The 14,188-nt window shown below is 34.8% G+C and overlaps 1 protein-coding gene across 1 annotated transcript; it reads left to right on the top strand.

Annotated features, from left to right (window-relative positions):
- Window positions 1-264: 264 nt before the first annotated feature.
- Window positions 265-13,956, top strand: SLC35B3 (solute carrier family 35 member B3; the record flags this gene model as incomplete). Its single annotated transcript, XM_010167642.2, has 7 exons — window positions 265-538; window positions 1,850-1,971; window positions 3,902-4,056; window positions 5,578-5,685; window positions 10,376-10,473; window positions 13,307-13,399; window positions 13,814-13,956. Coding segments are annotated over exons 1-7 (920 nt in total), but the record flags the coding sequence as incomplete, so codon positions are not given.
- Window positions 13,957-14,188: the final 232 nt, after the last annotated feature.

Genomic DNA, 14,188 nt, shown 5'->3' with positions numbered 1-14,188 from the left:
TGCTTTGAGGGTTGGTTGGTTTGTTTCTTTTGTAGAGTGTAGGAATGCTACTTCCCACATAAAACAAAAGTGCTTTGATAAAGTCTTGTTGGCCTCTGATATTAACTGATGTTAATTTTGGACATCAGAAAAGGTAAATAAAACTTGTGAATAAAAACAATCCAACAAAACTCTTAAACCATATAAATGTCACATTTGTTTTCTGTTATTGTTGGAAGGCTGTATGTTACATCTTATTTGACTTTAGCATTTCTTTCAGCTTTCAGACAGAGGACACACAGAAAGAGAAGAGGGGAAAGAAGATAACAATAGCACCGAATGCAGCGAACTAGGAATCATGGATCTGAAATTCACTTCATCAAGAAAATACATTTCCATCAGTGTACCTTCCAAATCTCAAACTATGTCTCCTCATATCAAATCAGTAGATGATGTTGTAGTTCTTGGCATGAATCTCAGCAAATTTAACAAACCTACTCAATTTTTCATCTGTGTTTCTGGAGTCTTTATGTTTTATCTAATCTATGGATATTTACAGGTAAATGCTATGAACTTGTGTCTTAGGCCTGTTCCTCCTATCCCTTTTCTTTTTCAATAGTATAATAATTTAGGATGTGTTTTAATATGTATAGACATTTAAAATGGATACTGATTCCAAAGTCAAGCTTTCAGAATTCAAGATTCCATTATAATTCCACGTGCCTACAAGGTTTGGTTCAGTTGGACTTTCATAACTCAACCTTTTGTTTCTGTGTACAAGATACACCTTTCAATATTGTTTTGAATGTGTATTTTTAAAATGTGAGTCCATAGTCTTCTGAAAACAAGCCAGTTGTAGAACCACACAGACTGACATGCAAGTTTTCATCGGTGTTGAAACCTTTAGATCTCCTTGAGTTCCGTGAGCGCAGCACGGTAACAGCAGTCTGTTGTTCTCTCTGCTCTCTTCAGGACAGAGCTGAAACATCTACCATGGGTGTTTGTTAAGCAGAAGCATAATGTTTGCGCCATTTTAGTTAAACATTCATCTTCCTGCTAACCTTTCCTCTTTTCTGGAGCAGCTAGATTTCTGCTCCTTTTTTTTTTTTTTAAGTTCAGTAAATCTTCTCAATAAAGCAGTGATTTAAAAAGTTGATAATTAAAAGTCACCATGCTTCCAATGGAGTTTTCAAAAACAGCTGAGAAGTTTGTTAAAATAAAGGTATATCCAAAGAGTTAGACAAAGTAATTGAAAACATAATCTCAAAAAGGAAAATATTAGGTAGCCTTTTATTTCTATAACTGACGCATCCACATGATTCTTTATGCAGCGCATGTATTTTTCAATAACTAATTACTCTGGTTTTAAATGTTCCTACAGCCTGCAAATTTATAAGCTCACAAGTGCTATTTACTCAAAATATTAGGTGCACATTCCTAAGAGATTAAGATTACCAGTAAATATGTCTGTTAGAGAAAGTTTCTATTTAATTTATTGTGAGCTATTTATAAATTCTGGACAAAAAGAGTCTACTGAAGTAAATGAACTGAAAAACAACCGAAAAGCAGACAGGAAACCAACTATAATTTGGGATAAAATATTAGCAGCTCAAATGTATTCCCCTGGTGAACCGATCAATCAATTTCAGTGGATTTACACCAGCAGTAAATTTTCTCATTGCATTTTGGAGAACCTAAATTGTCTTTTTCAGTACTTTTCAACTTATGTATGGCAGGTAAATTCTAGTTAATAACCAGCAGCTGCAAAGGCTAGATTTGCATCTACATGAAGTAAAAAAATCTGTTGATTTTGTTTTGACTTAATATTTTGGTGTATGTATGTGACCTTGGTGGGTTTTTGTTTTTATAGGAATTGATATTTTCAGTGGAAGGTTTTAAACCTTTTGGTTGGTACCTCACTTTAGTGCAATTTGGATTTTATTCCGTTTTTGGACTAATAGAATTGCAGTTGATTCAGGACAAAAGGAGAAGGTATGTGTTTTTCCAAGCATTTTGCCCACTGTCAATCAAATTAGAAGCATTTGATATTTATGGTAACTTTAACTTCTGTTTTTTGAGTGTGAATGCTGAGGCATTGGTAGCAGTTTCATAGTGAAAATACTGTGAATTTACTGGATGATGTTAGAAAATGTTTTATAAGCATCCACTTAAATTTCAGACCTGTAAGTAGTCTTGTTGACTCTACTCTCACTTTGTCCCACTTACAGAGCATATTCTGTGCTTAATGTGGCTGATACAGAGTGACTCACGTATGTGTTGCTTGGGATTATGACGTCTAGAGTAGGGCCAGCTGCACTTCACAGCACTTGAAGGCATCTCTCACTGAATACCTTTTCCTCAAACTTTGGTACCTCCTCACCAAAAGGTTCCTCTAACATGCTGTGCATCTTGGAGAGTGTGGGAGGTCTGCTCTCTGTTTGCCATGTGTCTGTGTAGCTTTCCTTCAAAGGATGTGCTTTGCTTTTGCATTTTTCGTTTAACACAGCACTCATAACACCCCACCACAAAATTACCCTGTGTTTTCACTGCAGTTGACCAAGGAGATTCTTGCTGTCTTGAATCCTATGGATATGGAAGAGTTCAGCCTGACACGATATGGCCATTCTGTGGCTTCCTGCCCAACTACAGCCTCTGCAAATTATGTATTGAGGCCCTCTGGAAGCTTGGATAGAGGCTGTGAGCGTGTACTTAAATTTAAAATTGCTTTAAAGCATTATGTCCTAGTTGAAGATAACTAGTTCTCCTTAACTGTAGTCAGCCTTGACTGATTTTGCATATATTGATTTTAGGCAATAGAATTCTTTTATATCCAAACAATGTAAGTTTGATAAATTATTGGTTTTACTTTAAACCCTGACAGCTTATATTTCAAGTTACCTGACTTTTTGAGAGGCATGAGATAATATTGCATCATTACCTTCTGAATGTTCTATAACTAGTATTTAGGTTTTGAACACCAAATAGTTGCTAATGCTTACAGAGCATGACCCTATAAGTAAGTTATGTTGGAAATATAGTTCTTAAACATATTTTACTTTTTGTTTTCTATAACCTAGGCTGCTTCTTGTAGGTATTAAAAAATCTATTTCCTAATTTTTATGCTGAATTCTCTGTTTCTGAAATTTAAAGTTTTTTCTTGCATGCCTCAGAGTATGCCTGCACCACATGAGTTACGGGTAAGACAGGGTTACTGCCAGGCATCTTATGTTGCATAGTGTGGCTCTGAGTATGCATAAAAAATAGCTGAACATATGCACAACAGTAACTGTAAAAAAATCACTTCATAAAGTGAACCCAACAATTGTTGAAAATTATTGTTGTATCATCTCTTATAATGTGATAATTTCATCGCCTTGCGAACAATACATCTGAAAATGCTCAAAGAGCCCCTCTGTTCATGATACCTGAATCACTTCTCTCTTAGTTTTCTTGAGTTTTATAAAACACTGTTCCTTTTTTCAACTTTCCTAATTATAAAAATGTCAATGTTCGTGTGAAAACTTCACCAGAATTTGCCACAGTGACCATGACAGGACTGAGATTCAGGATATCTTTGTATACCAGCCTTCTGGGTTTTCTTTGACAAATAACCTGAAAGCTTTGTCTTGATCTCAGAATATTACTTCTCAGAAGGAGGTTAAAGAATTACTGCTTGAGTACTTCATGAGCCATGAAGTTTTCATTGTCTTGTATTTGAATGCTGTTTATTAGCAGTAATTGAAAGAAATTAAATTTGAAATAATTTATTTATTTACATGTTAAAATTTCTATTACGGAATGAAATTCAGTGAGAAAGATGGTCAAGTTGTATTCCAAACATATTCCTTTATCTAAATTTTCCAAGCTAAATCTCCTCTAGATGAGTCTGTAATACCAAGATGCATATGTTTATATTTTTTAGAATTCCTGGCAAAACCTACATGATAATAGCATTTTTAACAGTGGGAACTATGGGTTTGTCAAATACTTCTTTGGGATATCTGAATTACCCAACTCAAGTCATCTTCAAGTGCTGTAAGCTGATTCCAGTGATGATAGGTGGGGTTTTTATACAAGGTAAGTGTTAGTCTTACTATAAGATGATTTTTTTTGTTGTTTGTTTGGGAGGCAGTCACGTATGGAATCCTGTACTTTCTGAAATTCCACTGAGGTTCTTGGGTAAAGGACAGGTAGCATTTTTCTTATAGGAGGAAGAATGAATTTCTGAAGCATCTTCTCAGAAAATATACAAATACAATTAGATTAAGAGTAAATGTGGCAAAAAAAGGTTGTACAGGTCACTCGCAAAACTTCATTTTTATGCAGGCTTTCTTAATTTTTAAATAGTGTAACTATCTTTTCTAAACCAGATCGTAAGTGAAACATTTTCAATACTGAAATAGAAAACTTGAAATGGAAAGGAGAAAAAAAAATCCACCCATGATTTGGGAAGAAATCTCCTATTCTTTTTTGCAAAGCTTGATTCCAAAATTCCTAATGAAAATTCCTAAATTTTGATTAAACATTTAATGAGAAATACACCTGAATGTACATAACTTACGCTGGTCCTAAAGTCGTAGTTCATATTTCAAGAACAAAAAAGAAGATCTGGAGAAAAACAGATAAAGACATAGTTATGTGCATAAAGATACTTCAGTATTTCTGAATGTAGAAGACTTAAGTGTATTATAAAAGTTTCTATTTGTTCAATACACAAGGATTTATTAACTCAGAAAAACTCTGCATGAGCAAGTGTTATGGAACAGAATCTAGAATTGTGTATTTCTGTTTCTGTAGTTCATTCTGGCCTTATATTTGCAATAGCAAGCTGAACTTCCAGAGGAGGTTACACGTTGACATATGCACCTGCAAGCATAGTATTTACCTTTTATGAGGAATCATTTTGTATCATTTTAATGCAAAGAGACTGGTATTCCCATAAAGCTTTGTGAAAAAATTTCTGTTAAAGTTTTCAGTTCAAAAAAGTTCCCTTGAAAGCTTACATTGAAAGTACAGCTTCTGGGAAAATTATATGTTATTCCAACAAGATATGCTAGCTCCTGCCTTTTCATTTCCCTACTCTCTCTCTTTCTCTACGCCCTCTACATCCCATCTCTCCCAAACTAAAAGACAATGTAGGGTTCTAAAAGTACCCAAGATCATCTGTTAGTGTGTGAGAATGACTTCTCTCTGATCAGTAAAGGCAGCCAAAATGTCTGGCATGAGGGAAAAATAATAAGAAAACATCTAAGCTGTCCTGAAGTTGCAGAGATGGTGCTTTGTCAGGGAGGATGTGCTTTATGTCCTTGAGAATGTGCTTTATGTCCTTGAGAATGTGCTTTATGTCATTAGGAATAAAACTAAAACTGGCCCCAAGAATCAGATATTATCTGCTACGATCTTTCTCCATGTTAGGAACTGCTGTCGTAGAAGAAACTAATTCCAGTCACGAAAGGCCAGAGCATTAAGTCTTTTGCTTAAGTAGGAGAATGACATTGGAACAGTTTATCTTTTGCCTTCTAGTCTGGATAAACAGCATAAATATGAAATTCTGAGAATGTTAACAGTCCACTCATGTTGTTTGTATTGCTTTTGTAGGAAAACGTTATAATATTGCAGATGTGTCTGCTGCCCTATGTATGAGTCTTGGATTAATATGGTTTACTTTAGCTGACAGCACAGTTGCACCAAACTTCAACTTGACAGGTAAAGATATATTTTAGAGTTTAACAAAATGTTTGGGGTTTTTTTTCTGCAATAAGCGTTCCATAGAAGTTCTGAGAGTTCTTGCTGGAGTGCCTTCAAGTGTAATACAGAAAATGCAGGTTTTGTTGTAGCTTTGCACTAGCAGAACTATATCTGTGGCAGAAGAGGCCTTTATTCTACGTGTTAGGTTTTAGGTTCTTAAAGTTTCTGCAAATTCCATCCTTTAGGTTGGAATGTCTCATGCTTGTTCTCGAGAAACACTTACTTCCCAGTAGATACGTTAAATAAATATGATAAAATTCAGTTTGAGCATTTTAAAACTTCAAAAGATTAGTTGTCTTTTCTAGTTAAACCTTTAAGTGTTTTTCCATTTCAGAACCATTTACTTTATATTAATTGATGGCCTCACTCAGAGTTGCTGTAGTTCTTAGTTGGAGTGCCCACATTCTAACTTCTCTATACTGTGTAAAACCGTAAGCAAAAAAAAAGATTTTAACCTGCTTGGGTTTAAAAACTTAGTTGAATTTCTTTCTCAAATGACAAGGGAGGATTAGTTATTCTTAAAAGTAATGTTATTTACTTCATCAGTATTTGAATTAATACTGAACATTGAAAAACTTTTGAATAGTCAGCTTCTAGCGTATTTTTTAAATTCTGAGATGAGTTACAACAACTTTTATGACAGAGATTCAGTGTAAAACCTTTATTTCTTAATAGTGCAGTCACTGATTTAGAAGTTTTTTCCCAAAACCAATAATAAATTCTCAGTTTTAAGGAAAAGACTTTTTGTCCTCACAAAATATTATTTAATCTAGTGTTAGCAATGATAGATCTGTGGTGATGTATTTTACCTTGCTCATAAATTAATTCTTATGCCTTTTAATGTAATTTTAGTGCTACTGGTAGTGGAAGAAATTACAAGAAATTGTGAATTATATAACTTGCTGTGCATTTAATATGTTTATATGTGGCATAACTGGATGGCTACTTGAAAAAAATATTTTGAGTACAGTATGACGTTGATCTGCATGTAATTATGTTCTGTTTCTGATGTTTGTTACCTTTACAGCTATTTTTGGCTACAGCCTCTAAGTGCATTCACGTGTTAATACATTACTTTTGTAAAATTTGAATTGTTTTATATATGTACTATGACTTAATTCTGAAAAGATTTGGAAAGTTGATTCTTCAACTGAATGGGATAAGGATATAAAGTGCAGCAAATGTAGCAAAGTCCTGATGCTCTCAAAGATCTGCAAAACACAAGATAAACTTTAAATGTCTTCAGAAAATAAACAGGGTTGTCTATCATTATTAATTTATTTTGAACACTTCAAACAGATCTGTGTATTTTGAAGCTTGGAGCATTACCATTTGGAGGAAGTTCATTCTGTGAAAATAGAATATAGAACTAGAATTCAAAAGTCTGGATCTCCCCTTAGTAAGGTTCAAAATTCTCCTGCTCACCTTCTGAGAAGGTTCTTTCTGTATTTCTCTGTTCCCTCTTTACAGTTTTGTTTTATTCCCATGTCACTTAATTTAATCAGAAGAAATTTTTCATCATGAGAAAGGTGGAGTTTTTCCTTTTCTTGGATGAATTGTGGAGATCAATGGTCCCTTCCTTCAAGAAATGTACTGATTTTTGGTATTGCAGAAATACGTAGCTGCTGAAGTATAAAACCAGTGATAAGAATGATTAAAAACTTTGCTCACTCTGCAAAATGGCATATTTTTTGAATAATTAAACTTTTCTTGATGTAAATCACAGAATAAGAACTAAAAGCAGAAAAGGCAGAGTTTAATTTTGTATGTTCATAGAGTATCTTCAAAGAAATAACAAAATATTTAAAGTTATTAAAGCTTTCAAGAACATGAACAGCAAATTAAATGTTAAACTTCGGGATTACTGTTTTCTAAAGTTGCAGTTTTATGTTACTGCCTACTTACTGCCCCATAAATTCCAGAGTTTGTTCCAGTCATTTATGCACATTTATGTAGAACTGTTTCCATGCAAGTTAGTATGATTCTAGTGTGATTTCATAAAACTTCTACTAACTTAAGAACAAAGCTGTTTACATTTCACAGTTCTGAGAGCGCAGAACTGTGCTGTGAAATTAAACAAATCACATAATTCTTTGTTGTCTGATGTAAAAATGCAAGATAAGCAGACTTAAAATATTACCTGGATGAACAATTTTACAAGTCCTTTTTCTTTTTTTTTCTTCCCCCCCCTGCCCCCGCTATTGAAATCTAATCTCAGTATTGCTGGGCCAAAAAAGGAATCTACAAAGATTTTGTTTACACATGAAAGAGGTCATCCAAGAAAAAAGAAACTCTCTTCTGCCAGAACAGGTACATGTTTGTAACTAAGGAAGAGGTACACTTTTCAAGATAGAGTTGGTGCTAAATGCTCAAAGCATCTCCAAGCATTATCAAATTGGAAAGGTGGTGGTAGATATCCTAAATAGCTGTGAATAATAGATACAAGACTTCCAAAAGAGAAGCCAGAGAGAAGGGTTTGCAGAAGGAGACAGTCTTGAAACATTGGTGCTATAGGAACTTCCACTGTTCTAGCATTACAGACATGAGTGGAAATTAATTATTTTCAGTGATGACACAGTAAAAATATCAATTGCATGCAAATTCCTCCACCCTAGATAGTTTGTACAGGTGCAGTTTAGTCTTTTGCAGGCTGAGGTGTTTTGTCCTTAGCTTCACTGTTGTTAAGATGGTATTATTTGGTTAGCTACCTCTGTGTCTTCTAATCTTATGTATGGCAGACTTCTAAAATGTAGATTATTAAAGAGGTCTTAGTGGGCAGGTAAACTCCAAACAACTCACTAGTCTAACATGTTTGCGTGGTGGGGATTGCAAGTGTGAGAATGTATTTTTGAGGAACTTACAGAAATACACAATAGCTTATAAATGTATAAGCAGTGTTAATATTTTAATGACTTCAAGCATCACATTAATAGTGTAAAATGCAATGTAATGTAGTGTTTCAATCAAGTCTGTTGGTGCAAGACCTCCAGGTTTAATTTCTTTCAGAACAAATTTAAGGCCAGTTCTTCCAACCATTTTTACTCATGCTTTACATACCGGTCTCGTTCATGATTTTGCTCCTGCTGCTTGGCAGGTGCAGCACTATCACAATGAGTGGAACAATTCTTCTGTTCACTCTCCAAACTGTGTATGTACAGAATACCAACATTTGTCTTGTCCCTACGTTCCTCCTTCCCACGCACACTTGTGCTTCAGATTCCAGGTAACCTTTTCATCTCAATCCGGTACTGACCTGATACATTTGTCCAGCGATGTGCCTGGGCCATTGAGGACTGCTGGAACAAGCATGATAGAGAACATAGATGGAGACATATTCAGTCACTTTACAGACAGGATCTGCAGCAAGGATATTGCTGAGCTGGGGGTGTTATTGTACTTTTGGACCAGAGCTGAATCTATGTAGTTAATATATCTATACTGTGGTCTTTAGCATAGCCAATATGATTTAGTTTATCATGTCATTTCCATTGACTCATACCTTTTTCAGTGCTTGATAACTTTGAATAATGAACTTTTTCTGTTGCTTCAGTTGCATAAGTCTAGACTGGGAAAGGAACTGGTTCCCAAACTAAAAACATTGAGTTGGAATTTCCCATATATCCAGAAGTTTGCCAGGGAGATGCCACCCTAAACTTCATTGGTCTTAAAAATGTTAAATCCTTCAATCCTGAAAATTCTAAGAGCTGGGATTTTTTTTTTTCTATGTCAGGAACTTGTATTCTTTTTGGTCCATCAAAATCCCTATTTTGAGGTCTCTGATAGTAAGTACGTAATATTAAGAAAATATTCTCCTCACTCCTCATTCTCCCCTGACATTTAACAATGTTTTAAGGAACCGCGGCTAGAGAAAACAGTAAATATGATTTTGATGGCTGGTATCTCCTGTAATATTGTGTGCTTAGGAAAAGTGATATTTCAACCTATGTGCATCATTAAATACAACAGTTGCTACAGTCATGAAAGAATCGAAGTTTGTAGGTTGGGAAATGAATTGTGACTGGCACAGATAAAGTTATTAATTTTTGTTATTGGAAAGCTGATAACATTATTGACTCTGAAGTGACTTGCTTGTGAACAAATATGGTAACCTAAATCCATGGGGTTTGTAGCTGAACAGTAGTTTTTTAAAATTGATATTTCAGTAATGAAAGATTTCCACTGTGAATCCTTTTGCATTTGTTTTGCCATTACATCCAACATTTCTATTTGCCTCTGACAGGAAAAAATAATCTAGGATTAACTACCCCAAAGAGTGTGTTCTTTGGTGATTTGTCTTCATTAACAATGCCTAAATAAATGCAATTGACATTCTTTCACTCCTGTTACTACAAAAACTGCAACTGACTTCTTTATAGCAACGTCCAGATGTTCCTGTCGAGCTTAGAGACACACAGTGCTCAGGATTAACTGGTGGAGGGAGTGGGAGTGGACACTGCTTTATACTAATATAAAGAAATAGTTTTGCTAATGTTTAGAATATGACACAGAGGGGGTTTTATTACTGGCTTTCTATTCCTAAGATGATTTCTTTTTTCTAGGATAAATACACAGTGGTTTTCCTCACTACTCTGCTTTGCTGATAAATGTTCTGAACGGATTTTTGTTTGTTTGTTTTTTCTTACATTAGGTGTGGTCCTAATATCCCTTGCCCTCTGCGCAGATGCAATTATAGGAAATGTACAGGAAAAAGCTATGAAGTTGCACAATGGTTCTAATTCAGAAATGGTAAATACCAGATTTGCAATTTTAAAATAACATATTCTATCATAGACAAGGCATTTGATGACAAAACACAAAGCTTAATCTGCTTTTACATATGTAAAGAAGAGCTCTTGGTATACTGTTCTTGGGGTTTTCTGTTTGTTTGCTTGGAGGCTTTTGCTGTTTTTTTGTTTGTTTTGGTTTTTAACCTTTCAGAGGTGCTGCTTTCTGTGTGCAACTTCAAATGTATGTTGCAGCTAGAGAAACACTCACTTCTAGCAACAATTTGTCTACCCTGCAGGCCTGAAATCATCAAAGTGTTTTCTGTATGATCATGCACTTAATCTCTGAAAAATATATACTGTTCTTCTGGTATAGATGAGCTTGCGTTAGGTGGAACACGTTGCTTTTCTTACTCGCGAGACTTCCAACTCTAGAGTGTGCTAGCATTTGAGAGGCAGCCTTTTTTGAAGCTTTTGAAATCAGTAAAACTCTGACTTTCAGAATGGGTGAATATGTGTGTTCCTGATTCAGTGAAATACACAATTTTGAAAAAGTCTTGCTCAGGATTTTTTATATCCTTAATCAGAACGTAGATTATCTGTTCATATGGTCTGACTTTTTTTTCTCTTTTAAACAAAACTTATATTTGCATTTGGCATCTTTATAAAGTTGAGTAAATATGAGAAAATCTTTTATTATAACAGACATTATTTGAATATGAAGTAAAAAATTAATGAAATTTAATTTGCATATTTGGCATATATTTGACATCTAACTAGAAAATGTAGTTTTTCATTTATGAGAATAGCTTAATAAATGGAGAAGAAAATAGTTATAAGGGAGCTTCATTTAAGGCTGAAAGTGATTTAGGTTGGCTCAGGAAGTTTGAGCTGCAAGTTTCTGAAAGATGGAAGAATATACCTGAAAGTGATACTATATTCTTGGGGTTTTTTTTATTTTTGTACTTTTTCTTAGTATTCACTGTTGACTGCTGCTGGAGGCAGAGATTTTAGCTACATGGACCTCATCTAACCCAGTGCAGCCTTCTCTAGCAGTAATCTCTGAAATCCAAAACAAAGTACAATCTGTACCTCTTTTCTTGCCCACTTTGCATCTTGCCAACAGTTGTCTGACAGTTGCTAACTGCCTTACCTACAAAGCTCCTGTTGTCTCCAGAACTTTGCTTTTTATTCTGCATTAGTCTGACAAATGTTGGTCTTCATATTGTATGCTCATACTACTTGTAGAGAATCAGAGTAGTGATTAAGGATATAAAGGTTTTATTTGTTTGAGGCCTAGAGATTGCAATAAAGGATTTTGTTTGGAGAATTCAGTGCAGAAGTACAAACAGAATTTCAGAAATTATTTTTCTAGACTTGAGACTGTGGGTAAAAATTTAAAAGATCTTCTGAATCAAAGATCATGTTTAATGGACAGTGATCGGGAAATAAAATTGAATAGTAAAGGGACTTGTCATCCACAGGATCTCTGTTTCGTTGCTGAATTTGGAACTTGCCCTGGACTAACCAATTATGAAAAGAGAAAAGATGTCTTGCAACTCAATTAGTAACCACTGCTCTGGAAGGTTATACCTGATCTTGCCTTGTGTGTGATTCTAAGGAAGTGACTTATAACACACTGCCTAACACAGAACTAGCAATATGATGCTCATTCCTGGTTGTGAAAAACAAGTCTTTGGGTAGTTTGGGAGAAAAGCTTGATGCAGAGGTGAATGAAGAAATGGAGACAAACTTTTGTGTTTATTAACTGTAAAATAAGAGCTCTGAAGACCAGGTCATTCTTTTTAAGAGTTTGAAAGCAGCTCTGCTCTTGAAATGTATATTCTTCCACATTTATTGTAGAGCAGTGGTAAGTGTTCTGTTAACTCATGGCATTGTTATCAGTCATTAATAGATTTATTTTTGCAAGTAATTGAGCTAGTATAACAAGATAACAATTGCTGAAACCTATGTCAGAAGAAGTAGTTCTGTAATTGACACTGAGTTTTAAAAGTGTAGTAGATGAGCATGTTCTAACTAGTAATGTGTAGAATAGTCCTGTTTACCATCTCCCTTTTTCACAACAAGAGGCCACTAAACGTTGCCCAGACAGCTGAATGCCTCCCTCTGCACGGGAGGATGGATGGATGGGCAGTGCCAGCTTCTATTGTTGCCTCTACATGGGAAAGGAGAGGATGAAGATTCTTTTGTTGTTATATGAAGCTATGAATTAAATAAGGGTACAGACAAAATGAAGAACTTACCTGTTTGCTGAGTATAGTCTGTTGTGAGTACTGAACTAGGCCAGAGCTGGTCATATTTTAAAATCTTGTATCCTATAAACATAATGCAGGTGTGCCATGTACGTGAACTGAAGTGACACAGATTAAATTTATGTGACACTTCTGGCAGTTCATGGTGATTATGTGCTACCCTTTACACGTTCCATGTAATATGGATCTTTACTGTGCAGGAGAAGTAGCAGAAAACAAATTACATTTAACATATTATTCAAACTATCAAATATATAGTTGTGTGAAGTTTTATTTAGCCTGTGAAATCTTGAATTTGAAGGATTTACCACAGTCAACATTGACCTCAGGATATTATTAACTGACTAGATTGCAAAACTTTTTTTTTTATGTAGTTGTGGGTAGGAGGAATGTCTCTAACACTTACTATTCACATTTCACTCTGCATCAGCTATTGTAGAAATCCCAGTAAAAATATCTTCAAACCCTGTGAATTCAACTCTGAGAAACTGAGCATATTGATAGGGCCAAGCATTTGAAAGCATTTAATTTTGTCCTTTTGTATAGTTCACCTGGTAACTATTTTCTCTTAAACTATTCTAGGTTTTGTATTCCTATTCAATAGGTTTTGTGTATATTTTATTTGGATTAACATGCACTAGTGGATTAACTCCTGCAGTAACATTTTGCTCAAAGGTATGTGAAAAGATTTCCTTTTTTCTATGAAGAACCTTGTTGGAAGACATTTCTCTGTATGGTTTAGAAAAGCTCACCACTTCTCTAAAGTTATATTTTCATCATGTAAACTGGTTAACTTGTATAATTCATACATTATGAAAGTTGCTACAGTCTTTGATGTATAAGATAGGGTAATGTTTTAAAAAAACCAAAACAAAATCACAGCCCCTGACTTATGAGCTTATAATTTCATTATTATTATTATTTCCATCATTTAACTAAAATTAAATAAGGATCTTTGCATGAATGCATTGTTGAACAGCTTATTATTGCCCAAGCAGTTGATTAAGGTCTGTAGTTTTATGTCATTTTGCGATACCTCGGGGTTTATATTACATTTTTCCTAACAGGCTTTTTTTGTTGTTGTTGCAGCATCCAGTTCAGACTTATGGTTATGCATTCCTTTTCTCCCTGACTGGGTATTTTGGCATATCCTTTGTTCTAGCTTTGATTAAAATCTTTGGTGCCCTTCTGGCAGTAACAGGTATGAACAAGTTATATCTTTACTGCTTTTGGTATAAAAACATAAAGTAATCCTATTCTAGTATTTAGGACAGAGCTTTTGAGAATTGTTCTCACTCTGGCCTTTTTTCTGTTCTTTGTGCTGACTGATCATGGCTTGTGTAGCATGGGTCTTCACTAATAGTGTGTGTTTGAGAGCTTCCTGGTTCTTTCTTGTGCCACAGTTTCAGCCTGGAAGAGCCTGTTAAGTAATTGTGTGTGTATAGCCTGTGCTGTGTTTTAATT

Source organism: Antrostomus carolinensis, unplaced genomic scaffold, assembly GCF_000700745.2.
Source record: "Antrostomus carolinensis isolate BGI_N321 unplaced genomic scaffold, ASM70074v2 scaffold16645, whole genome shotgun sequence".
Taxonomy (NCBI): Eukaryota; Metazoa; Chordata; class Aves; order Caprimulgiformes; family Caprimulgidae; genus Antrostomus; species Antrostomus carolinensis.
This window is presented reverse-complemented; position numbering and strand designations above follow the sequence as displayed.